The following is a 27,972-nucleotide window of genomic DNA, read 5'->3' on the forward strand; positions in this document are numbered from 1 at the left end:
TCAGAGGAAATACTAAGGCCTACAAACCATAGTGAATTTTTTTTTAATAAAAAAGTAATTTTGTTTTTTTTTTTAAATAAAAATAAAAAACACTAAGGCCAGAGTTTATAATTAAGTGCCTTCTTATGTTTACAACTTGCCATACCAAAAAATTTCAAAAATAGAAGAGGAAAAGACCAATAAAAAAATGTAATCAAGGTAACTTATTTAATCTTACATGCTGGTTAACAAAAATTCCTCACTGTTTGCAGTTCAAAGTATGTTTTTCAGCTGGGCACAGTGGCTTAAGCCTGTAATTCCAGTACTTTGAGACGCCGAAGCAGATGGACCACTTGAGGGTGTATTACTTGAGGTCAGGCGTTTGAGACCAGCCTGGCCAACATGGTGAAACCCCATCTCTACTAAAAATACAAAAATTAGCAGGGCATGGTGGTATGCCTGTAATCCCAGCCACAAGGCTGGGTGGCTGAGGCTCAAGAATTGCTTGAACCTGGGAGGCAGAGGTTGCAGTGAGCTGAGATCATGCTACTGAACTCCAGCCTGGGTGACAGAACAAGACTCTGTCTGAAATGCTTCTCTAGAGGTTATCTCTTTCTCAGAAAACCCTAACTAAAAAACAGGGGACAAAAGACTATAAAACAAAAACAATACTGTTTTCCAAACAACTGGTTAGATACTGTCAAAAATTTCACAAGTGATGAGAGAACCAACATATTTAATAACTGGTTTTGGCACCATCATCACATAATACTTTAAAATGAAAAGTTAAAAAATAAATTTGGGCAAACATGTATTTTGAGAAAAAATGAGCAGTAGAGATTCAAATAACAGTCACTACATCTCTCCTACTAATTAAAAAAAAGAAAAAAAAGTCAGAAACTCTATAGTAAAAGACAAGAATATCATTAAAATTGACCTAGAAGCAAATTAAAAGCCACAAAAGCAGGAGAAAAAATACATGAAACCCTCAGTTTTTACAATTATTGTACCTGCGCATTAAAATTAAACTCTGGATTTCTTGGAAATTAAAGGCAAAATGGGAGACATGATATTATATATAATTCTTCTCAGATATAAAGAAAGAATGCCAGTTCTTGAGGAAAATTAACACTGTTCCCTTGGAATTAAATTCTAGAAGGAATTTGTCATCCTTGTACAAGAAAAACTGAAGAAGTGAATAATGTATTCAATGATATATTTGTGGAAGCACAAATGTCCATGGCATAGTTTCAATAAACGAGAGCAAAAAGTAACCATTCAAGGTAAGTCTAAAGATGACCATTTACTTCCCGCTATTTTTCTTTTTATTTAAAATTTCACGGTGCCACTGAAGAAGAGGCCATATGTACAAGACCACAAGTATTAGGTATCAACTACAGAATGCGAAGAGGTATAAATCAAGCACTGTTTAACCACTGGTGCGTCCCACACCATGTCAATACAGGGTGTTTCCTCTCTGGGAAGTGAGCAACTCTCCTGGGTCTTTATGGACAACCAGAAAATCTTATGAGAAATGTCATAAAAATCTAGTCCAAATGCCTTGTAGTTTATATACGTCAATTTAATTAATAAAATCTGGCAGATAATTCAATTACATTCCAAGACTTCTGTTACTATTCTGGTTCACTTTTGCCTTTGGAGATGGGCGTGGGGGAGAAGCGGTTAAAAGGGGCTGGGAATGGCAACTGTACTTTATTTTTTATTTATTTATTTTTTATTATTTTTTTTGGAAACATAGTCTCACTCTGTTGCCCAGGCTGGAGTGTAGTGGCACGATCTCGGCTCACTGTAACCTCCACTTCCTAGGTTCAAGTGATACTCCTGAATCAGCCTCCCAAATAACTGAGACTACAGGCTCGCGCCACCAGGTCCAGCTAATTTTTTTAAATTTTTTTAGTAGATACGGGGTTTTGCCATGTTGCCCAGGCTGGTCGCGACTCCTGAGCTCAAGTGATCTGCCAGTCTCAGCCTCCAGAAGTGCTAAGATTGTAAGCATGAGGCACCACGCCCAGCCAATGGCAACTGTTCTTTAAAGTGAAAGTAAATGGATATACCCCTGCCTACTTAAGTATTGCTTCAAATGAGAAAAAGTAGCAGTGAACTCACCTTTAGAATCTCTTCAACACAATGGACTTCATTGGAGTAGGTCTGCTGAAAGTGAAAAGGAAAAAAACAAAACGTTAGTAAACAAGAGTCAAGAGTGATGGTATTGGTACATGATTGTATTAATGCAGCAATGCTCATCTCAAGGCTTACCTTCTACTAGCTAAGTATTAAGAACTTTACATTTGAAGCCTGGGCAACATGGTGAAACCCCGTTTCTACCAAAAGCAATACAAAAATTAGCCATGCAAGGGGTACATATGTCTGTGACCTCAGCTACTCAGGAGGATCGCCTGAGCTGGGGAGGTGGAGGTGGCAGTGAGCCAAGATCACTATGGCTGCATATATATAACAACAACTTTACATTTGGATGAAATAAGACCAGAGAGAAAAATCTAACTTAATCGTGTGAGGAAACACAGTAATGATGGAGACAATGGCAGACTAACTGTTGACCCTCAGGTCAGAAGTTTCTAATAGAAAATTTCTTTATTAACGAAAATTAGTATCTTAGTAAACCTAGGGAATAACAAATGTACAAAATGAGATTAGAATAGGTGTCACAGTCAGCTACCTCATAGTAACAGCTAACCCACTGGCCACATTAAATGAAGACAAAGACGATGATCATCTGAACACATCACTGGTCCAAAGTAAGGGGACCTAAATCCAATCAAGGATAGCCTATTATTTATAAACATACTAGCCTGCCAAAATTCATTTTAAAGTTAAAAATATCTCTAAAGTCGGCATTTCACCTTATGCATACATACACACATGCACACAAAATTTTCCCAGAGAAAGACTGTAAAGGGAGGAGAGATTAATTATCTTAAATAGTGAAAAAACCCACTATTTCTACCTCTTCCTTATACCTAGCTAAACAAATAATGATTATTGCTGCTGGTATCACCACCAGACAGTGCCTAGGGAGTGATATTTTACAGTCTACATATTTTTAAGAGCAGAGAAAGTGGGCAAAGTTAAATTAAAATCAATACATTTTCTGAACTAGAGACATAAGGTTTTCAATGGAACAGCAACTTGCTCTGTATCAATTCATGAGCCAGGCACCGTGGGCACAGTACAGCAAGTACTATACAACATACAACTTTCCCATTATTGCCACTGCTATGCATAAAGCTCTGCTCTTTTTGGTCCGTTTAATACAATACCTACCTTGCAGCTAGAGAACAGTTGGCAAGGGATTCTTTCCTGTTCTTGGCTCTAACTTAAGTGTAATTTAATATAGCATTGGTTGCTAATTTGCAATGTAGGGTTTATTAATCTACCATTTCCCTCATTCCAATTCACTCTATGGAAGAAGGAAAAGGAAAGAATAGAGCATAGGAACATTTACACCATCCTGTAATTGAATCTAATGGGCATGTCAAAATTCAGATGTAGGCTGTGCGCAGTGACTCACACCTGTAATCCCAGCACTTTGGGAGGCCAAGGCAGCCAGACTGCCTGAGCTCAGGAATCTGGGACCAGCCTGGGCAACACGGTGAAACCCCATCTCTGCCAAAAATACAGAAATTAGCCAGTCTCAAAATAGATAAAAATTTTAAAATAAAATTTAAAAATTAACAAAAAATTCAGATGCAGTCTGTTTTTAAAACACGTACATTTCCTGGAAAGAGTCGTAATAAAATGTTGGCAGTTTGTTATTGTCAAGGTAGGGCCAGGAAGTCAGGTACAACCAAAGAGAATCAAGGGTGTCCCTTACATCTGGCGGGAACCGCTGGATTCATCTCCAGGCATTATGCAAGCAAACAACCAGGACTGCTTTTTGTTTTCAAAACAATTAAGAAACACCTAAAAACTGGACCAAACATTTGTGCTCTATTTTAGCCCAAAGGCAAGATACAGAAATAAATGCTGTTTTTACCTAAGGGTAAAATGTAATTGTGTTTTATGGTTTCAATTTTTTACATGCATCATTAGAAAAAATAACAATTAAAATTTGAAGGTGAATCAATAGAACAAGCATATGACTATGCTGAGTCTGGAAAAGATTTTCCCCTCATCCTACGGGTTGCTGGAATGAGGCTAGAAATCCAATCAAAATATTTGGCAACCAATAAAAATAGTTCAGCACATTTGAAATGAAGGCAAAAGAGATTTGTCCATTGTTTCCAACAAAACGAGTTCAAAAAACCACACCCTTTAAGAGACTGCTTTTTCCTGATCTTCATAATTACTCAAGCAGTTGACACTTTGCCAAGATGTTTCATGTCACCGAAATACTCAAAAGAGTTTTGTTATGTGGGATGAACCAAGACTGAAGAAATTCTGAGAGCTTATTTTAGATTAGCAACATTTACCCTACCCAGATACTAATAAGTAGTCACCACTTAACCCATTTAAAATTCTAAATAAGGTCTTAGATTCAAGCATTAGTTGGTTAATAAAACTTTAATTTTCCTGGCAAGTTCATTATGGGAGTGAAGGTGTTTCAAAGGGGAACAGGGATTTCATTCCAAATATATGAGGGCATATCATATTTAGGGATCTCCACAAAGCACTGTGTCCACTGGCAAATAATTGGAAATGAGCAAATGCCAAACAGCAGGAGCCTAGCAACCTTTGTACATCCATACAATGGTATGTTATGCAGGTTCAATAACATAAACAGGTGTTCGCATGGAAGGATGTTCAAGATATACACTTTTAACTTTTTCTTTAAAAATAATTTCATAGTCACAGAAAAACTGTAAAAACCAGTAAGCGGATTTCCCACATACATTTTACCCAGATTTCCCAAATGTTAGCATTTTATATTTGCTTTATATTTTTCTCTTCCACCCATGTACATTTTGAACTGTTTAAGTTAGAGAGTTAATGTCCCTTTATCCTTAAATAATTTTGTGTATACCAAAACACATTGTAAACCTATATTTAAAAGAGAGGCTACTAAAAAGTTTGCACAGTATGAGCTCATTTTATGTTTCATCTACCTGAGAGTCACGTCTTCACTCTTTTCTCCATCCAAATTAGACACACTTAAACTAGAGGATAGATCTTTCAGATTTGTTTGCAGGGAACGAGCTATAAGGACATGCTGGCCTTGCCTCATAAAGTGTAAATTGGCACGTTCAAGTATGCCACTGGAAGGAAGTTTTCCAAAAGGGGAGGAGCAGTTGAACAAGCCATTACATCCTAATCCCCTGATCCCTTTCTTTTCTTTTTTAAAGATGGGGTCTTGCTATGGTACCCAGGCTGGCCTGGACTCAAACCATTCTCCTATCTCCGCCTTCAGAGTGTAGCTGGAACTATAGGTGTGTGACACTGCACCTGGCTCCTAACCCCTTTCGTAAAATTCACTTTCCCAATAGGGTCTCCAGCCAAATACTGCTACTCCTACCAAAAGGAGCCAGGCTCTCCCTTTACCACCACCGCCAAACAATAAACAATTGGTTCTGACCAGCTCTCTCTAAACCACAGCTGAGATAAGGCTGAAGACATTCAACGTAAGACTTCCTTAAAGAACATGAAATGATAAAAAGCAACAATAAACATTTCTATGATAGTTGCATGAATCAAGAAAATCTAGTTTTTAAGTCCTTCTCTGGCTAGCTCTTTCCTTAATGATATAGATACCGACTTTAACATGACCACAAAGCTCACTGCCTTCTCCTACCCTCAATATCTATTAATAGGTTCCTAGAGGATATGAGCTCTCCTCTTCGGCCTATCTACAGCCTCCTCACACATCTGGCTTCCTGTATGTAGAACCACCTCCCAGTAGAGACCACACTTTCCTCCTGGGATATGGCCTTAACACAGAAGCCATATTCAAATTTTTTAAAATGATAGCGGCTACTTATTGAATGCATATTCTACTTCACATTGCATAAAACTTTTTACAGGTTATTATTACCTCAATTTGATACTATCGATTGTAAGATACACCATTATTAGCATGGAAGGTGGGGGGACTACACTAAATGTACCCATCAACTGTAAGATACATCCCTATTACAGAAACTTTAAAATGCCTGAGGGAATTTTATATAAAGCTCTATTTAATACTCACATCAACCTTTGTGGTGGGTATTATAATAGTTTTTAAAATGAGGAGACATGCCTTTGGAGTACATGATGAGGTATTTAAAAATAAAATAATTTTAAAAATAAAATGAAGAAACTGAATTCTAGAGAAATTAAGTTGCCTATCCAAGGACACACAAAAGCTCTGAAGCAGCTGAGCTGGCTCAGAATACTGTTACAGTGGTTTTCCAAAAACTTCAACATTGCTGCAAGAAACAAATAGACTAGCATTTTAGGTGGCTGTGTGATTCCAGTTGTCCTATGCATAACCTAAAACATTTTTTAAAGAGCTATGTTTTTCCTTTGTTTCTACAAAGAAGCATTTTGGTATTCACATTTAACTGCCTCTTCCTACCACCAGTGCTTCGGACCAGAAAAGGCAGCAATGCTGGCCGTGGCCTGATTTCTCACTCCTCCTGGAATGACATTGTGTAATTGTAAGGAAATGCACTGATAAAATAAAATATGTGAGTGAATGTTTTCTAAGTATGACACAGTTTGTTTGAATAAGCTAAAAAGAGCTGGCTGAGGAAACACGCCACTGAGACAGAGAGGCTCTTGCAATATTGTGTTTTAAGTCTCTCAAGTTTCAACAGAGCAGCATTTTTATAACAATGCTATTCTCAAAAAGGCTTAGTTATCACTAACCAGGAAATACAGGGAGCACAAAGGCAGCATGCTGACGAGGGAAGCCAAGAGATCTTGGATTCTAGATCTGGCTCTGCTGAAGACTGGCGCTGAATCTTGGATAAGATTCATCCTCTTTGGGATTATTTCCTCATTGTGATAAGGTATAGTGTTACCCAACCTAACCACTTCTCAGGTTTGGTATGGAGGTCAAACATGAAAACATCACACTTTAAAAAGCATCAAAAGGCACTGATACATGGAATAACAGGTGCTGCCAACATTATCAGGCATTCTTTAACAGCGTGACAGCTTTTAAAAAAATTCCAATAGGTTATCTATCCAAAGTTTAATTTTTAAGAGAGCAAAATAAATGTCCCAGCTATTTTTCTTCAAATGCATCACCACCTTTTGGATTATTGTCCAGTCTTTACTATATATTTGCTGCTCATCTACCCCCAATTCACTAACTGGTAAGTGACACTTTTGCCCCAATCTGGAGCTCTCTCCCTCTTCCATCTGTGCCAGGGATAATTACTCCTGAGCCTTCAGTTTGCAGATAAAACACATCTTTTGGAAAACATCCCCTGATGCTCCCTTATTCCCAAAATTGTCCAGGTTCTCTTGCAGATACTTCCATAGCTGTCCATACTTTGTCACTGTATCCTCTCTACTCCCTCAAAATCACATATCCTGTGGAAGTCAGGGCCAGAACCCTCGCTGCATGACAGGGTGCCCGCCACACAGAGGCAACCCATCAACAATGGCTGGTACATTTTCAGTCCCAGAACTCAGAATTTGAAAGTAAGTTTCTCTTATGGCATTAGACGCTTAAAAGATGTAGTCTGTCTGAATTATAAAGCAATATCTTAATTAACAAACTACATGGAAATAAATATACAAGAGACAAAAAGATAATTGTTTTGCATTTTTTTTCCCCCTGGAACATTAAAACTACTGAGAAACTACTTTTCACATACCAGACTGGATTAACGATACTGCATCTATGAGATAGATGTGGGGAAGCAGGCGCTCAAATCCTGTGGCTTGTAGGAGGGTTAAGTGCTACAACCTTTAGAGACAATAATGTGGTAATAGCCAGCAAATTCTAATTACATAGACAGTACTCTGACCTCTAGCAATCTCTCCTACATGTACAAAATATATATATATGTGTACAAAGTTATTCGCTTCACCCTAGTTGCAGATAACAAGATACTGGAAACAATCTAAATGTCTATCTACAGGTAACTAACTGGCTAAGAAAACAATGGTACCAACCACCTACAAATAAATAAATGCTATGCAACTACGACAAAGAATAAGGATGGCCTTTGTGCACTGATTTGGAGTTACCTCCAAGATATACTGTTAAGAAGAATAAAAATACAAGATGCGTTATATGCCAGCATTTCTATAAATGAAAGAAGTATTAATGAGAAGAAAACATGTATATGGAGTTGCTTATTATGCATAAAATGCCACTGGGAATAATACACAAGAAATTCCTAACATCAGTTACTTCTAGAAAAGAAGGCTGGGGAATGGAGGCTGGGGGAAGGAGTAGGGGAAAAGATTTTCAATGTATATCCTTTTTTTGACCTTTTAAATTCTGACCTATTACCTATTCATAAATAAAAACACAAATATTAGATTGAAATAAATAGAAATCCTCTTCTCAAAGTACAGCTAAATTTTCTATTAGCCTTCCTCTATGTAACTCACTCCAAACATACACCTATGTTAACTTGTCCCCAGCTTACACCTTGGTGCTCTGGGTACATCCCCCATCGAATTTTTGTAAAAAACAAAACAGATTTCCAGTCAGCCTTCCCTACTAGACCTCAAGTTGCCATAGGACTTGCTCTAAACGGCTGGCCCAGTGTTCAGTTGCTAAATTCACACATTTCCCAAACTAGACAAGTTATTCAAAGAGAAGCATTTTTTAAATTCTTTTTTTTTTTTTTTTTGACAGAGTTTCGCTGTTGTTACCCAGGCTGGAGTGCAATGGCACAATCTCGGCTCACCACAACTTCCGCCTCCTGGGTTCAGGCAATTCTCCTGCCTCAGCCTCCTGAGTAGCTAGCATTACAGGCATATGCCACCATGCTCAGCCAATCTTTCGTATTTTTAGTAGAGATGGGGTTTCACCATGTCGACCAGGATGGTCTCGATCTCTTGACCTAATGACCCACCCGCCTCGGCCTCCCAAAGTGCTGGGACCACAGGCTTGAGCCACCGCGCCCGGCCCATTTTTTAAATTCTTGATCTCCTTTTCATTAATCAATCATACTTAAATAGTGAGAAGACATACCTGAGATGAATAAAAACTTATAGGGTTGTTTTGATGAAGAAGTAAGATAATGCATGTTAAAACTAGTTCCATACAAATAAATATATCCATTTCTATGAGGACACCATAATCATCATTTCTAAGAGACAGATTAGAGGAGGAGACCAAAAGGCCTGGCTGAACATGGTTTGACATAAAATTAATTGTGTTCTATGGATACATAGTAAATTACATGAATAGCTAAGCCTGTTCCAAGAACATGCTGATACTGCCTGGGTGTGTCTACATTGCTGGAAAACATATAAAGGGACCAACGGTAATTCTATTTTCACAAGTATCATGCCCTATGGGCAACCACCCGTCTATCCGTACACCCAGAATTTTAGAATAAACATTTTTTAAATCCCTGGACAGATGTATGAGCATACTTAGTCCAAATTAAAACAAAGAAAACACAAACAAAAAGCAGCCATGCTAAAGACTGTTAATATGAAAGAAGGCATGATGGATTATAAAACAAGGAATAAGGTGTTCCAAACAGCTTTCCTAAAAATAAAGTGTTCTTACATTGAGTTTCAAAACCAACTTATAACTGTTAAATCCTCCCTTAAAAAGTATCGGCCACCCTTCATCTCATCCCAGACGTCTTTAAATAATGGAAAAGTTTTGGATAGTTCCTTAAAAGTGATAAGCTCTAATACATAGCAAAAAAATTACTCTCACGTTTCCTGAATTACTCTTTTTAATGTCAAACTGTCTGCCACATGTGAAGGCTAACACAAATTAGGCTAAGTGCAAATATCTCTATAGTTCTCTAAATAGATTTTTCAGAGACAGGAGAAATGAGGTGGATTAAAAAAGATCATTTTAAAATAATGAGCAATCTCTAGGTCACCTACAGTTATCTCCCAACAAAAATTTATTATGGAACAAGCAAGGAATTCTACTCCTACTGGGAGAACCTAGAAAAAAGGAGGTAGAACATCACTACCTGTGACTGAGGGATGTCACAACCACTGGCTGTCCTCTTCTAGAAGTGTTCCCTCCCTTGAATCTCTAACTACATTCAACTCTGGATTGTAACCCTTAGTGTTCTAGTCTGTCTCCTCCAGACTGACTTCCCACAGGGAGGAACTAGGGTTCATTAATCTCTGTATCCCTCACAAGGCCTTAGCATAATTCTAGACTCACACTGATACACAATTAATATTTACGAAATAAACAGACTCGATCTCATGGCATCTCAAACAAAATTCAGATACATAAGATAACCGAAAAGTAATTATAGAGTTATTTTATGGTGAATTCTCAGTCTCTTTCCTGGGAAACAATATATATTGGCACATATTGATAAAACTCCAGACAACTTCACAAACAGTGATATTTTTAACATGTAAAAGTCTTCAAATTTTAAAAAAAGATTCTCTTGTGACTACAATCCATCAATAACCTCCACCTAATCAAATATTTTCACCCATAGGAATAGTTGCCTACATGCAGTTTGGGGACATAAATTTCTCAGAATGTAAAGTTGCAGATATGACAATAATATCATATAAAATTTGGGTAGGAAAAAGGAAGGATGTATGCTTCCTTGAGATAGAAGATGAAGAAATAATACTCCAGGATAAACACTGGAAGCTCATGTTACAGAAGTGCTAGCACCCCAGTTAATTTAATAAATGAGAGCCTAATATATTCTATAGATAAGAGATACATATATCAAATATGTATGTACATATGTATACATATATATGTGTATATACACATATTGATTTTTAAAATTGTTCTTTTATAAGCAAACTATATTACCTTCTTATCTTTCATCAACTAAAGCAAAAACAAGCTAAAAAAAAAACAGCCACTAAATCCTAGAACATCACTGAAACTTATAAAACATAATGGGAAGTTTTTTTTAAGACGGAGTTTTGCTGTTGTTACCCAGACTGGAGTGCAATGGCACGATCTTAGCTCACCGCAACCTTCGCCTTCTGGGTTCAGGCAATTCTCCTGCCTCAGCCTCCTGAGTAGCTGAGACTACAGGCACGCACCACCATGCCCAGCTAATTTTTGTATTTTTAGTAGAGACGGGGTTTCACCATGTTGACCAGGATGGTCTCGATCCCTTGACCTCGTGATCCACCTGCCTCGGCTTCCCAAAGTGCTGGGATTATAGGCGTGAGCCACCACGCCCGGCCGGAAGAAGTATTTTAAAATAGCAGTTCTTTAAAGATCAATATGAATAATTAGAAAAATTACTGTTTCTTTCCAGTTGGTCATTTTGATTATACTAGTGAGGTAATCTGCATAATTAGTGTCATAAAGACATTTTTCTAAAGCATAAAAAATTTGTAAAGATTCAATCTGTATTAACTGAGCTTAAAACATTCTGGAAATTTTGTTTTGATCTCTACAAAGAGGGCCTCTTTTAATTATGAAACCAAAGATTCCAGTTCTTGAGACACGGTTTAAATAAAAATGAAAACAATGAGTAGTTGTTGTCTACATATATAATTATAAACATATATAATATGTTGTTGTCTACATATAATTGAAATTGAATATAATCACTTGATAAGAATATGCAAATAATATGAGAGAAGTAGTAACAGCGCTGGTTTTACTCATTTTGTTACCATTACATATCCTGAGATCATATATAATTTTTAATATGTTTGCAAGGCTTCTGTATAGTTGCATGAAACAGTATATATGCAGAAATATATACAGTATATATGTTTTCAGTACATATTATGATAATATGTCAACTAACGGTGCAAAAGTTAAAAGAAGTGGGGTGTGCTGGAATAGGTTTAAACTCACTTATCAACCAAGTATCTGAATGAAAAACAAATGTAAAAAACTTATCACTGTTTGACAGTAAATGTCTAATCTCAGTTATTCACCAACTTCCTAACTACTGACTGTGAACCATTACCATTCACCGTGTAATAAGGGGAATCAAAATCCCCAATGGTCTAAGACTTTAAAACACTGTGCCTTTGATGAAAGATCACATGAGGCCCCATGAAGCCCACTGTGGGCACAGCAGCCATGAATGATTAAGTAAGAATGGCTAAAAGGCACTGCTTAAAAAAAAAAAAAAAAAAAAAGGCATCACAAAGAACAAGTCTAGACACTGGTTCCATTCCAGTGATAATCGACTGACAAGTCTCTTAAATGGCCTAAACTATATGATCTATTTCCCCTTCCACAACCAATTGTGCTCACTAAAACCTCAGAGCAGTTTTTGGAGAAATTTAATTTTTTTTTCTTTTCCAGTGGGACCATCAATTTGCAAAGCAAGAGTAGCCTTTCAGTTAAAACCTATCACTGCAGGCAGGGTGTGAAACTGTAGCGTGGTGTCCTGTCACATGCTCCTGCCCTGCATCCCCCATCCAGTTCTATACACAACATACAAACACACACACACACACACACGCACATTCTGTCTCTCAAATCATATTAACGAATCACTCTGAGTCAAAACACTACTAAATTACTTTGTCAACCATGACAGGATTTATAGATAAATAAACCTGTATTTCTGCTCTCTATCAAATTTAAGTGCAAACAATGTTCAGAAATCATGTTTAACTCTATGCTACATAGAATGCATGCCTGGACATTTATTTTTTTTTCAGAGCTGAACATAAGCTAAGATTTTGGAAGCACCAGAAAAAAAGAAGAAAAAATAACTTTGTATCAGTTTCTGGATGAGGTTGAAAGAATCTGAAGTCATATGAGTCAGATAAGCCATTTAATCCATGCTTTGTCTGAAAGGACATAAAGATTTTATCCTGGGTTTATTCCAGCAGTAATCTCAACAGCCTCTTCTGGAGTAGGTGTTGGTTTTCTGTCTTCTGGCATCGATTATTCAAAAACAAAACAAAAAAAAAAACCCAGAACCCAGAGGGGAGAAAAAAGGAAAGAAAATTATTGAAGTGGCAGGCTACAGGCATATATACTGTGAGGAAACATTCTGAGTCCCAAACACCCTGGGAATTACTGACACTACAACAAACACAAAAGAGAGAAGGCAAATAAAGATGACCTTGCCCTTTACATCTTAATTCTGAACAAGGAAATCCCCCACCCACCCACCCTTTTTTTGGCTTTAATTCTGAGTAACGAGCAATCAGGTTAATTACTAGGGTCTAGAAAAAGAGTTCACTATCATCCTGGGAATGTGCAATTCACTTAATATCAGAACATTATGAACAGTTATACATTATTTATTTAAGCCTATCAAAAAGTGCCAAAATTTAAGGAACTATTTTGTTTTTCTATAACCTATCAACAGAGTCGGGTTTTTTTTTTTTTTTTAAGGCTTCCTAATCCCACTGAATCTTAGACAGACATAATCTTTTTCTGCATTATCTTTGTATAAAAATTTGGTCTAAAACTATAGACAAACTACATCAGACTTCCAGCAAGACTCATCTGATACACTGATTTAGTGAATTGGTGAAAGTGAAAATATATTTAATACAAAAGTTTGGAAATAAGACTTCCTTCAACAAACGCCTGTATTTCTTTTTTTTTAAACAAACACAAGGGGCTGGGCGCAGTGGCTCACGCCTGTAATCCCAGCACTTTGAAAGGCTGAGGGCAGGCCGATCACTTGAGGTCAGGAGTTTGTGACCAGCCTGGCCAACATGGTGAAACCCCATCTCTACTAAAAATACAAAAAATTAGCTGGGCATGGTGGCACAAGCCTGTAATCTTCAGCTACTCAGAAGGCTGAAGCAGGAGAATCACCAAACCTAGGAAGCAGAGGTTGCAGTGAGCTGAGATCATGCCACTGCACCCCAGCCTGAGCAATACAGCAAAACTCTATTTCAAAAAAAATAAAAATAAAAAATAAATACATACTAAGGGCAGAATAGATATATAAAAGTTATTCTTGAATTTATTTTAGATAGGTATTTAATAAGTGCCAAAGAGAAAATTGTTTAAAAAACAAATGTACTCTTAATACCTTCTGAATTTAAAACCTTTTTTTTTTTGAGAGGGAGTTTCGATCTTGTTACCCAGGCTGGAGTGCAATGGCACGATCTTAGCTCACTGCAACCTCCGCCTCCTGGGTTCAAGCAATTCTCCTGCCTCAGCCTCCTGAGTAGCTGGGACTACAGGCACGCACCACCATGCCCAGCTAATATTTTTTGTATTTTTAGTAGAGACGGGGTTTCGCTTTGTTGACCAGGATGGTCTCGATCTCTTGACCTCGTGATCCACCTGCCTTAGCCTCCCAAAGGGCTGGAATTACAGGCGTGAGCCACCGCGCCCAGCCCTTAAAACCTTTTAAACGTTCATATTATTTTCTCTCCATCTCAATTTATTTCTCTCATTGTCTGCCTCTGACTTCACACACTGACACACACACACACACAAGCAGGAAGTTTAAAAGGTTCCCTTTGGACTTTAATCAAGAGCTCGACTCTAAACTCCAACGTTTTCAGTGTTTTGAGGCACAATGTAACTCTATGACATTCATCACAACCCACAATATTCTTGCATTCACTATCTTTCCTGTTTCTTCCCTTTCCCTCCATACTTTTCTATATAAAATACAGAATCTATGCAATAGATAAGAAATCATATAGAAAATACTGTTGTGATAGTAACAACAAAAGCAACTGCCTTTGGAAAATGGGAGGGTCACACCAGCACGAGTAAATGATATCCCAGTTGTACATAAACCCATTGTGGCCCTCCTGACTACTTCATCCACCTGGCACACAGCCAATGGAAGAATGCTCCTGGAGCCGTGGCACTGCTTTCCTGGCATCATCATCATCCTGACAGCTTGGAGGTGAGGAAGGAAATGTACTATTAAAAAAAAATTTAAAGGTCTTTCAACTTCAATTTCTTTAACTGGTATAGAGCAGTATCCTCCACAAAAATGAGCAGTGTTATTTGTACAGCCACAGCAATGCTGTCTACCAGGCTGCACGGGCATGGATATCACAGTAAATGCACCTGAAATAACTGAAGGCAGGCCCCTGGGCAGATCCGTTTTATCTTTTTTATTATCTCTTCTAGGTAAATCTTTAAAAGCCATCTCAATGTCCAACAGTTGTTTGCTTAATAAATAATTTACCAAACGCTTCTTGTGGAATAAAATACACCAGTTTTTTCCTACACTCACCTAGAACCCTGTATTAAAAAAAAAAAAAAAAAAAAAGACTGGTGCAGAACTTAAAAGTCACCAGAAAACTACTGCCTTCTATGGTAACAGGTCTTCCAACTCATTTTATAACACAGTTCTTACTAAAAACAGCCAAAAAGGTGTAACTGGCCTATATTGAAATCAATCAAAGAAAAAATTATACTAATAATTTGGGGTTCTTCTTCCTTTCTCATTGCTTTTTGGCCAGTTTCTCAGTAGCCTTGGAGTTGACTTAAGTGGACTCACTATAGCTAACAATTCCTATCTCCTGAGAGGAAAAAAAATGAAAATACTATCATACTCTCCTATTAATTTTTCATCACATAAATTTACACCCCTACAGGACATAGACAGATCACAAACTATGCTGAATAAACTAATGAGAACCATAAAGCTAGAATTACACTGAAATTTTTCTAGTATACCTGCCTGTATTGAAGGAACATTGTTTTGAAATTTTTCTAGACTTGTGAAAATTAACCCTGTTTGTACGTTAAAACTTGGGTAGGAGCTCCCACCATCTTTTAAATTTGACTTAAACTCTAAGTTTCTTATAAGAAACAACAAATACAATCTTGGATGGAGTGTGTACATACGTGTATAAATGCATACACATACATATATATTTAGGCTTTTAAGCTGCCAATATTTTCAGTTTTTAGGTTTACTTCAGGAAGATTTTTAAAAAGCCATAAACATCTGCCAAGTGATCCAGAAATTCAAGTCCAGAGTTTGAAAGACGAAGAAAAGGCCAGGCATGGTGGCTAACATCTATAATCTCAGCACGTTGGGAGGCTGAGGTAGGCAGGTCATGAATGAGGTCAGGAGTTCAAGACCAGCCTGGTCAATATGGTGAAACCCCATCTCTACTAAAAATACAAAAATTAGCCAGGAGAGGTGGTGCATGCGTGTAATCCCAGCTACTCAGGAAGCTGAGGAAGGAGAATTGCTTGAAGCCAGGAGGCAGAGGTTGCAGTGAGCTGAGATTCCCACCACTGCACTACAGCCTGGGCAACAGAGCGAGACTCATCTGAAAAGAAAGGAAGAAAAGAAAGAAAAAGAAAAGAAAAAAGAAGGAAGGAAGTAAAGAGAAATCCTGAGTAATAAGGAATAGCTTATTTAATGTTTATGTTTTGAATTTCTTTCAACTATATTGCCAAAAATATGCTGTGATTTTCTCCAGATATAAAACTCTAATATTACACTTTCCTACTGTCACTCTCATCATTATTTCAGTAGAATAAAATAGGGGGTAGGGGGAAGATGGAAAGGAGGAATGGGGGAGAAGGGGGAGGGGAGGGAGGGAGAGAAGATAGGAGATGGAGGGAAGAGAAAGAGGGAGGAGACGGAAAGAGAGGAGAGAAAAAGGAGAAGAAAAGAGGAGAGAAAAGAGAGGAAGGAGAAAGCAAGGAAGAGAGAGGAGAGGGAGGAAGAGAAGAGGGAAGGAGAAGGGGAGAGGGAGAGAGGGAGGGACAGAGAGAGACAGAAGAGAAGGGAGGAGGTGGGGACAGAAGGAAAAGGGAGAGAATGAATCCATAATCTAAACTAACAACCATGCAAATCTCAAGAGGTGTTCCAAGTCTCTAGTGGTAACCAATTAAAAAAAAAAAAAAAAAGGCCACACCACGCCACGGGCCTATTACCAATCAAGTTTATACAAAGGGAGGGGTCACAGGAGGGGCAGAATACCTGTGGCTGGAAAACTTATTTACCTTGTTTATAAGGTCATGTACTAAACCACAGAGGTCATTTTGATCCTTCTCTTCTTCCATGTTAGCCCCTAACTCAGGGGGCAAAAGAAAAGAAGAGAAGGGGGAAGACAGACAAGACACATCAGCTTTCTCTTGTGGCCTCACTTCTCACTTACTTCCCTACCCTCCATCCTCCCCACCTGAACCTCCAGCTGCTGCATACTTACTGTGGGGCAGGCGTACACTGCGGGGCACTCACCTCCATGAACATGTCTTACTGCCTTCCCACATGGCAAAAAAGCTCTCCTGTTTTCATACATCTCCTTGCCAGCCCTAATCGGTGTCACTAGGTCACTGTCTCGTGTGCTGACGGCTGCAATGGCGGCCCTTACAGAAAAGAACTTTGAATCTCTTCCCTCGTACTGAGCCATAAGAAGCAGTGAGTGCTCCCAGGCATAACTCCCCTGGCTCTGCTCCTAAAAATGCTCTCTCAAGTACACCGTTGCTTAGCAATATTTGCCTTCCCCCTGTACATTTGAAATTGGCAACATCTGTCCCTTTGGCAGTTTTGACTCGTGCAAAGCACCATGTGCATAGTTTAAAAACATGCAGCTTTATGAAATGGGCAATGCCTCCACACCTCCCATCTCTCTGCAAAACCAGGGATGTGAAGACCCAAAAATAGTTTAACCTTTGCTTTCAAGGCTGATAGAAAAATCTGTGGGATTTAAGGCGGCTGATAGCACACAAGCAAAATAGTTAGGCCAGTGGGAGTTCCTATTAAACCCTGCCCAGTAAGCAGTGTCTGAAAAATCTCATCTAATTAACAATTTCCTTTAGAATTAATTCTATCACAAGGCATTACGTGTAAATACATATCATTAGTAAGATAAGATATAAAGGCAATTTATCCATGGAGTGGGCGGGGGGGCAATTTTTATGCTTACATTATAGCCCAACCTCAGGAACAAAAATACAATACACACATGCACATACCCCCTACTCCACTAGCAATGGAATTTTAAAACTCTAGAGGGAAAAATTCAGTAATTCCAGCATTATGGATTTCAAAACAAATGATCCTAAGTTTCCTAAGTTTATTTTTATAATTATCCCACAACACAGTCACTTTAGTATCTCATTAATATTAAAGTAGTTCATAATGTGTAATTTTACATATAAACTATACAAGAAATAAAACTTTTATGGGTAGTATTCTAGCTCTACCTATAAGGTTACTTTTTATCTAGCACATTGACAAAGAAATAAAAATCTGAGTAATAAAAAGCATAAAAGTCTACTAAGCATCGAATCATGCTCTGTGCATCCAAACTTTGGCATGAAGACATTTTTGTTCCTTTAAACAAATCAGGCTACAATTTTCTTTTTAGCTTAAGCTAAACCAATTCTGACATATTAGAAACACATGTTTTCAAAGAAATTCTACAGGAACTGAGTTCCAAACACAAAGGGTAAGCTGACCTTTTTGCTCTCAAATCTCTACCTGAAAACTTAAAGCAGCAGAAAAGACGGTGAAATTTATTGCCACTAAAAACACATCCAACAAGGCCCTTCACTCTGTGCATTTAGCATGCCCCTGAAATTCCATAACATGCATGACTCTGTAATCTTGGTTAGCCACAAATGTGAATCCAACACCCTAGAATCCACTTCTCCTTGTAGTCTATCACTCACCACTTACAGGATACATAAAGCAATTCTTGTGAAGTTACACTTTATGCAGTTTATCGGAGCAACTTAAGCAGACTTTGCAAACGAGAATTCTCAAAATCTCAGGAGATGTTTGTCCAAGTTATCCATAGTGGTTCTGGCTGTGCAGGGTAGGTGCTTACGAGCAAGATTCTCGAACTATTAAGCTTGCTGCATGGAAATGGCTTAGACACAGTGCCTGTACACACAGAGTATGACCTCAATAAAATGCAGATGTTATTTTTATTATTTTACCATCTTACCATGACACAAAAGCCTTTCTTTCTTTCTTTTCTTCCACTCTATTAAGGTTTCCCACTTCTGTCATCAACCAAACAAAACTTTTATTTCATGAATCTCTGTGAAAACGTCCTCTGAAAGAGGAAAGGGAATGATAAAGGAATAGTAACTAATTTTGTAACTTTTAATAATTGTACAGTATAATCTTTGATTGCTCCTCCTCCTCTGATATAATCGTAAACAGCCGCAGTCTCTTCAGCTCTGAAGAAGCCATGATGTACTTGACCTTTGTGTGTGCTGTATGTTTCTAATAAATTCTGAATTAATTAATGTGGGAGAAACACCTTAATTTGTAAAGGCTGGGATCCTGGCTCTAGGGGATAAGGATGAAAGGAGCCAGCGCAGGGGCTGCGGTGCTATCCACCAGGAAAGTGCTGATAAACCTTCAGGTTGAGAATGCCTCCAAGATACTCATCAAGTCAAGCCATTTATTAGACAAGAAGAAGGAACAAAAAACCTTCCCCTGTGAAGAGTTCCAGGGCTGAGAGATGGATAATATACAATTTTCCTACAGCATAAATTTTCTTTTACTATTACAATATGTCAAGGAAAGGTGGTAGATCTCACAGTGTACTACATGTCAGGCAAACATATCCTGTTTAATTCTCACAACAGCCCTGTGGCTCAGGAAATACTGTCCCATTTAAATGTGAACTAAAATGAACTTACGCATACTAACTCCATAGCTCTGTCCACTAGAAACATATTTCTCACTCATTTTCTTAAAGCCGTAATATTCAAAACTATTAAAATTTCCACAATTTCAGATTCTAAGCCAAGGATGAATCTACTACACTTATACATTTAGACAATGTTAAAATAACTACTATAATTATGATGCACATACAGTAGCTACTATATACTTACTATATATCAGACATTGATATAGAAGTTTCACATACATTTTCTTACTTAAACTCGACAGTCTCCTTAGGAGGAAGTGTCTATCACTGCTATTTTACAGAAAAGAAATTGAGGCTTGTACAGGTTAAGTAATTTGCCTGTTTTATAACAGCTACGAGAAGGTAAGAACAAGATTCAAACCCAAGTCTTCCTTAATCCCAAATCCATGCTCTTAACCACTACCTATATATAATGCCTAAAAGCCTCATCCAATTATTTAAAAAAATTAAAAAAACCTTAAAGTGTATCTCCCTTTCTTCCAACAACATCTGAAGAGTCTTTTAACATTCAATGAAGAACATGTTCTATTTAGTATATACTCATCCCCCACTAGTTATAAATAAGTACCCTCCTGTACCCTACAGAAAACATGAATTTTCAAACTAAAGGATTAATATTGGTAAAATCAAAAGAAAGAAACTTTTTTTTTGCTGATGAATGTTTAAAACAAGCTTCCTATTACTAGCTATAAAAATAATTAAAATGTATTAAAAGATAGGCTACTGGACTCGGTATTGTAAACAGTACCAGTATTTAAGTGCTGTAATTCAAACTTCTTTGAAAAAAACAAAAACAAAAACATATTTTACAGCTGAAAAGACCATCAATAACCACTGCTGTGGTGTGACCGTATGTCTCTCCAACATTGCTATGCTGGAACTTGAATCCCAAGGTGATGGTATTAAGAGACAGGGCTACTGGGAGGTGCTTACATCACGAGGGCTCTCTGCCCTCAAGGATGGGATTAGTGCCTGTGTAGGGGGTTTGAGGGAGCAAGTCTCTTCCATCTCTTCTGTCACACGAGGATGCAGCAAGATGCACCACCTTGGACACAGAACGCAAGTCCTTAATCAGACACTGAATCTGTTAGCACCTTAATCTTAGACTTCCCAATCTTTAGAACTGTGAGAAATAAATGTCTATTATTTATAAATTACCCAGTCTAAGGTATTTTGTTACGGCAGCATGAACAGACTAAGATAATTATCCATTTCCTTGTTACACATACAGTAAAACTAATTCTACTTGGTGACAAGGAGGTTAAGAATCCATGTTCCACAGTTTTGGGAACAGCCATCTAAAAAGAAAAAAGTTAATTAGGCTAACTTTGTTACTATTTTGTTTTCTTTAATTATGAATGAATGAATGCCTGAATCATACATTTAAAGACTTACAGAAAAACATCTCTGTGTTTGGATAGAGGGTCAAAAAAAGCTAAGCTGATTCTACTTCACCTAATTCCTTTTAAAAGTTTGAAAAATCAATCACATTTTTTTAAGGATATTTCATGATGACATTACCTTACTGAAAAGACAGGTCCTTTGAGTGTCTGGATTCTCACGTTCTGGGTCTGCTCAAAATGAGGTATAAAGATATGAATAGAGAAATACTTTAATTCACAGAAAAAGAACACCAACACAGGGATCAAGCAGGTGCAGGGTCTAGTGAGGTCTGGGGCAAGACAGCACATGAACCCTGCCTAATGGAGGTTTCGCTGTAAGAATGCAAGTACTATGTTGCCAATTCTTCCCTTTTTTAACACAATAAATAGAATCCAGATTTCAATGTGAATGTACTAATTTTTTAGACATTGGCAACTAAACAAATACACCAGTCAAGACTCTGATGCAATGTGGGCAACCATGCCCCAGCGTTGGTTTTAATCCTTCCTTCTCTCACAAGTGGGGGAACGAGAGAATACGAGATTGAGAGATGTATTCATTTTTAAGTGAAGAATATCCTTTAGTGCCAAACATGGCCCAATTTTATATAGTATATATACTATGGATATCTTCAGTTTCCTTACAGAAATCCTGAGCAGGTCCTCAGCCTGGAGGGGACATGGAATGAGGCAGCCTCTTCCCTCTACTGCTGTGGTCTCCTCTCTGCTGCACAAGCTCCTGCCAAAGTCACCTTTAGCAGATGGGCATATACGGCATGACAGATCACTAGAAACATGAACCGAGTAAGCAAAACAAACCACAGTGTAGTTATTTTACATGGCTTGAATGAAATAAATCTGACCTATAGGTGAGTCATAACATAATAAAAGACTCAATTAGGTTCAGAACAACACACCAGTGTTTTCCCTTGTCTTAGCAACCAGTTCACTAGAGTCTCGAGAGAATATAAGGGAGATAAAATACCTTGGTACCTGTTCTATCCTTTAGTGCAAGACCATTAATCTTACTAGAAAATTAAGCCCAAGTTGCTAGTCAGGAATTTTCAGGGTCAATAATTCTTTTTGAGACAGAGTCTCACACTCTGTTGCCAGGCTGCAGTGCAGTGGTGCAATCTCAGCCCACTGCAACCTCTGCCTCCCGGGTTCGAGCAATTATCCTACCTCAGTCTCCTGAGTAGTTGGAACTACAGCCACGCGCCACCACCCCCAGCTAATTTTTGTATTTGCAGTAGAGACGGGGTTTCACCATGTTGCCCAGGATGTCTCGATCTCTTGACCTTGTGATCTGTCCACCTTGGCCTCCCAAAGTGCTGGGATTACAGGCATGAGCCACCATGCCAACCATATTTTTCTTTTAATTATTTTTAAAGACCTAGTCTCACTCCCTCACCCAAGCTGGAGTGCAGTGGTGCGATCTTGGCTCACTGCAACCTCTGCCTCCTGGGTTCAAGCAATTCTCCTGCCTCAGCCTCCTGAGTAGCTGGGATTATAGGTGCACACCACCATGCCCAGCTAATTTTTGTATTTTTAGTAGAGATAGGGTTTCAACATGTTGGCCAAGCTGGTGTCAAACTCCTAACCTAGGTGATCCACCTGCCTCAGCCTCCCAAAGTGCTGGGATTACAGGCATGAACCACTGCACCCCACCCAATAATTCTTAAGTTACTAAAATACCAGTTAATGATACTGTTGTTGTGTAGAAGAGTACATGTCCCACCCATATGGCTGACTCATTCCCAAAAAGATGATTTCTTCAATGGCAAAATATTTAAGATTGAGAATCTGTTTCTAGATTAACAGCAACTTTATTATACGCATTACTTATAAGAAGTATATATATACACACACACACATGCTAAACGAAATCTGGTGACTTATTTAATACAAAAGAAAGGATCTGTATATGAGAAAGATGCATAAAATTTCCAACTTTTGGAGAACGATCCAAGATGGCCGATTGCTAACATCCCGGGATTGCAGCTCTCAGGGAAGGCGCGGAGAACTAGAGGACGCCACACTTTCAGACAAAGTCTGGTCGCTTACCGAGCAGAAGGTCCCCCAGTGGTGGAAACACACGAGTCGCCAGCACGACTCTCGTGGTCCGCGCAGCGGTTCCACCGGCACCTCGACGCGGCAGCGCTCGGCACAGAGTAAACGGGACGGGTTCCCCCTCTGACCGAGGTTTGGAGCCCCGGGAAGGCAGAGTCGCCTACTACGGAAACAAGAAGGAAGCCCGACAGGAGAATCCTGGGCAGAAAAGCACCATCAGTTTTAACGCCGCTGCTCTGGCCCTGGGAACTAACAACCTGGACGTCCACTCAAGAGACCTGATCTGAAAGTTGGTAATTTCAAAGACGACAGGAGGATAAATTTACAATGATGGGAAGAAACCAGCGTAAAAAAGCTGAGAATACTCAAAGTCAGAACACCTCTCCCTCTAAAGATGATCACAGCTCCACATCAACAATGGAACAAGGCTTGATGGAGAAGGAGCGCCTCCTGATGACAGAATCACTCTTCAAGGAATGGATAATAACAAACTTCGGTGAGTTAAAAGAACATGTTGTAGCCCAACGTAAAGAAACTAGGAACTTTGAAAAAAGGTTTGATGAAATCCTATTGAGAATAGACAACTTAGAGAGGAGTATGAGTGAATTAATGGAACTGAAGAATACAATACAGGAACTCCGAGAAGTATGCACAGGTTTAAACACTCGAATTGTTCAAGCAGAAGAAGGGATATCAGAGGTCAAAGTCCAACTTAATGAAATAAAACGTGAAGAAAAGATTAGAGAAAAAAGGATAAAAAGGAATGAGCAAAGTCTCCAAGAAATGTGGGACTATGTGAAAAGACCAAATTTACGTTTGATAGGTGTACCTGAATGCGACGGAGAGAATGAATCCAAGCTGGAAAATACCCTTCAGGATATTATTCAGGAAAATTTTCCTAAACTAGCAAAGCAGGTCAACATTCAACCCCAGGTAATACAGAGAACACCACAAAGATATTCCTCAAGAAGAGCAACCCCAAGGCACATAATCGTTAGATTCACCAGGGTTGAAACGAAGGAGAAAATACTAAGGGCAGCCAGAGAGAAAGGTCGGATAACCCACAAAGGCAAGCCTATCAGACTTACAGCAGATCTCTCAGCAGAAACTCTACAGGCCAGAAGAGAGTGGGGGCCAATATTCAACATCCTCAAAGAACAGAACCTTCAGTCCAGAATTTCATATCCAGCCAAACTAAGCTTCACAACTGAAGGAAAAATAAACTCTTTTATGAACAAGCAAGAACTCAGAGATTTTATTACCACCAGGCCTGCTTTACAAGAGCTTCTGAAAGAAGCATTACACACAGAAAGAAACAACCAGTATTAGCCTTTCTAAAAATACACCAAAAGGTAAAGAGCACCAACATAAAGAAGAAATTACACCAACAAATGGATAAAACAGCCAGTCAACATCAAATGGCAGTAACCCTAAATTTAAATTGACTGAATTCCCAATCAAAAGACACAGCCGAAACCCAACGGCATGTTACATCCAGACCTGTTTCACATGCAAGGATACACAAAGACTCAAAACAAAAAGATGGAGAAAGATTTACCAACCAAATGGAGAGCAAAAATAAATAATAAATAAATAAAAAGCAGGAGTTGCAATTCTTGTATCAGATAAAATAGATTTTAAAGCAACAAAGATATAGTGGTAAAAGGATCAATGCAACAACAAGAGCTAACGATCCTAACACCCAGATAGGAGACTTAGATTCACTGAGACAGAAAATTAATAAGGATATCAAGGACTCGAACTCAGATCCAGAACAAGTAAACTTAATAAATATTTATAGAGCTCTCCACTTCAAATACACAAAATATACATTCTTGTCAATACCACATCACACCTACCCATTAGTTTAAATGAAACATTGATTGGCCATTATTAATACCCAATTTTTTTCAAAATAAAGCAATATTTCCATTTACTCTCCCTCTTTCTCTTCCTCTTTCTTCCTCTCCTTTACTTACTTTTTTTTTTCTTTCCTTCTCTCAAAAAAAAAGAAATCAACTTGTAAACCTCTAGATCCAGGTCGGCAATGTCTCTTTCATTGCTTGATTTCCTTTCTTCCCTTCCCTCCCTCCCTCCCTCCCTCCCCGCTTTCTCCCTTCCTTCCTTCCTTCATCCCTTCCTTCCACCCTACCGTCCTTATTCCCTTCCTTCCTGCCTTCCTCCTCCCCCCACCAAAAAAAAAAAAATTTCCAACTTTTATAGCATATGAAACAATCTAAACTCTAGGCTCACTACTGAAAAATACAGGAATTATGAGGCTGGAACTCAACTAAGAATTCCTACTGAATAGATTAGGCTATTTATTTTCTTTCTTTCCTTTTTTTTTTTTTGAGACAGAGTTTCACTCTTGTTACCCAGGCTGGAGTGCAATGGCACGATCTCGGCTCACCGCAACCTCTGCCTCCTGGGTTCAAGCGATTCTCCTGCCTCAGCTTCCCAAGTAGCTGGGACTACAGGCACATGCCACCATGCCCAGCTAATTTTTCTATTTCTAGTAGAGACGGGGTTTCACCTTGTTGACCAGGACCAAATTAGGTCACCAGGATGGTTTCGATCTCTTGACCTCGTGATCCACCCGCCTCGGCCTCCCAAAATGCTGGGATTATAGGCGTGAGCCACCGCGCCTGGCCTAGGCTATTTATTTTCAATATAGGAATGCCAAAAATTATTTAACACTTAGGTAGAAAATGGTGAAATGATTTCTCAAAAAAAAAAAAAAAAAAAACGGTTGAACATTGTTGTGCCTGCTTCCCAGTCAAGTGTCCTGAATAAGAAATTCAGTCCCACAATCCTTTACCCCTCTGTTCAGCCAAGCATTTAAGAGATTATCTTTCAGACTCCAGACCAGAGTGAATTGGGTAAGAAATCCTCAAGCTGAGCACAGTGCAGCAAAGTTCCCATTTGGTCCCAGTGCTCACCTGTGCTAAACACAAAGGACAAACAAGCATATGAGACACAACTGACTTCTGCCCTCAAAGTATTTACCACCTGGAGAAAAAGCAGCAGGATGATACCAAGGGAAAAGTGCTGAAACTCAGGAGGCCTGAGCAGTGCAGTGCACAGCAGGAAGTCATCTCTAAAGGGTCTGAGGGGCTACAGTGTGGAACGAGGCAGTACCAGCAGCAGGGCCAGAACTCAAGGCTGTAGAGACACATAAGAGACAGGAAGGCAAATGGGGATACTTGGCTTTTTATCCTGAAGGCAATGGAGAGGTACTGAAGGATCTTGAACAAGTATGACTTGATCTGATTTTCACTTAATCAAATCACTCACGTGAAATAATGTGGCAGCCTGAAGAGTAGGAAAGCAGCAAGATGACAGGTTAGAAAGAAGTTGTAACAGTTCTAGAAAGATGATAAAATCCGTACTGAGGGACAGAGAAAAGGGGAAGCTCACTATGAATATTTACAAAGTAATATTAGTAGGATCAAGCTGCTTTCAAAACAATGGAGTACATGACAGAAAGGAACTAAGACTGGTGACCAGGATGAAGGAGAGCATTCTGTGTGTGACATGATACAGGGAGATGGGGCACAAAAAAAACTCCATTTTAGACAGGTTCAATTCAAGATGCCTGTGCAACACCTACTAGAAAAGCCCAGTGGGCAGGTGGATAAGAGGACCTAGATCTCAGAGTACATTTTAGAGTTTGAGGCTAGAAAATCAATTTGGTGTTTGTAAGCATCAGCAGCTGAATCTTAAGTGCAAATTAGGTCACCAGGGAAAAGCTGCAGAATGAGAAAAGATGGTTGAAGACAGAGCCCTGGGGAAGGGGTTGGAACAGCAGCCTCCAAAGGAGATAAAGGCATGTGTAAAACGGTAGGAGAAAACCCAGACAACAGGATAGGAGTGTTTAAGGTGGTGGTGGTCAAGCGTCAAATACTACATAGATGTCAAGTAAGATAAGGCCTGAAAGAGCATTCCTCGAATTCATCCATTAACAGTCCACTAGTGGCTCCTGCCAGCAGAGGCAGTGGCGTGAAGGCACAGAGTAGGCTGCAACGGGTTGTAAGCAGAGGGGAGGGGAGGAGAGGAATCACACAGAGTGTTTACCTACTTCTGTCTCCAGAGCTTTTGCTGTGAAGGGAACAAGAAAATAGTAATTAGAGAAGACACAAGAGTGAAGAAGGGTTTGTTTTGCTCTTTAAGTTGGGAGAGGCCTAAATGTTAACTGTAGACTATCAGGAAAGAGCCGAATGATAGGGGAAAGGTTTGAGGTAACCAAAGGTTGAGGGTGGGAGAGTTGAGAACACCACCTTCTGTGAAACTGAAAGAGACAAACAGTGGCTGCTATGATTCGGGGGCAGGATGGCACTGTAGGCAGAAAGAATGGAGAGAATTCATACCTGGTGCTTCCTTCTCTGAAAAGGGGAAGCAAAGTTAAACGTCTCAGAGCAAGCCACATGGCCATGAAGACCAAAACTGAGTTTTATTCATCCTCTCATTTGAATCACCCGTGCCATCTTATATTTACATGACTCATCAGATGCCAACATGAAAGCAAGGCCATGTGGAAAAACAGTACACCTTAAATAAAAGCGCACATAAGCCTTCATTACTCCACAGAAATCATGTTTTGTGGCAGATGGAGCGCTGGAACTAGGAGCAAGGGTCCAGGTTTCATGTCTTCATCTCTGCCATTCACCAGCTTAAGTGATTAAACTTAGCGACTCAGTTCCCGGCATGTAAAATGCTGAGTCCTGCCCACTGCCATACTTAACTCCCAAGGTTACTGTGATAATCCAGAGAGAAACAAATACGTGCTTTGGAAATTAAAAGGGGAAGGGCACCATAAGATTTTAGAGAACATACATTTTTATAAAGTGAACTGTTTACACCAGAGATTGCCAAGCCATGGGAATGCTGC

General features: G+C 38.9%; 1 protein-coding gene across 18 annotated transcripts in view; it reads right to left on the reverse strand.

Moving 5' to 3' along the window:
• AFF1 (ALF transcription elongation factor 1) overlaps positions 1–27,972 on the reverse strand; it is a 202,480-nt gene that overhangs the window by 56,196 nt on the left and 118,312 nt on the right. For 14 of the 18 annotated variants that reach the window (XM_017970438.4, XM_078366884.1, XM_078366879.1 and 11 more), the window contains one exon: positions 2,107–2,151. In XM_017970438.4, the coding sequence (XP_017825927.3) occupies positions 2,107–2,151 (45 nt within the window). The remainder of the gene's footprint in view (positions 1–2,106; positions 2,152–27,972) is intronic. The other 4 variants (XM_078366878.1, XM_017970437.4, XM_035293347.3 and 1 more) reach the window with 1 other exon arrangement.

This window comes from Callithrix jacchus, chromosome 3 (assembly GCF_049354715.1).
Source record: "Callithrix jacchus isolate 240 chromosome 3, calJac240_pri, whole genome shotgun sequence".
Classification (NCBI taxonomy): domain Eukaryota; kingdom Metazoa; phylum Chordata; class Mammalia; order Primates; family Cebidae; genus Callithrix; species Callithrix jacchus.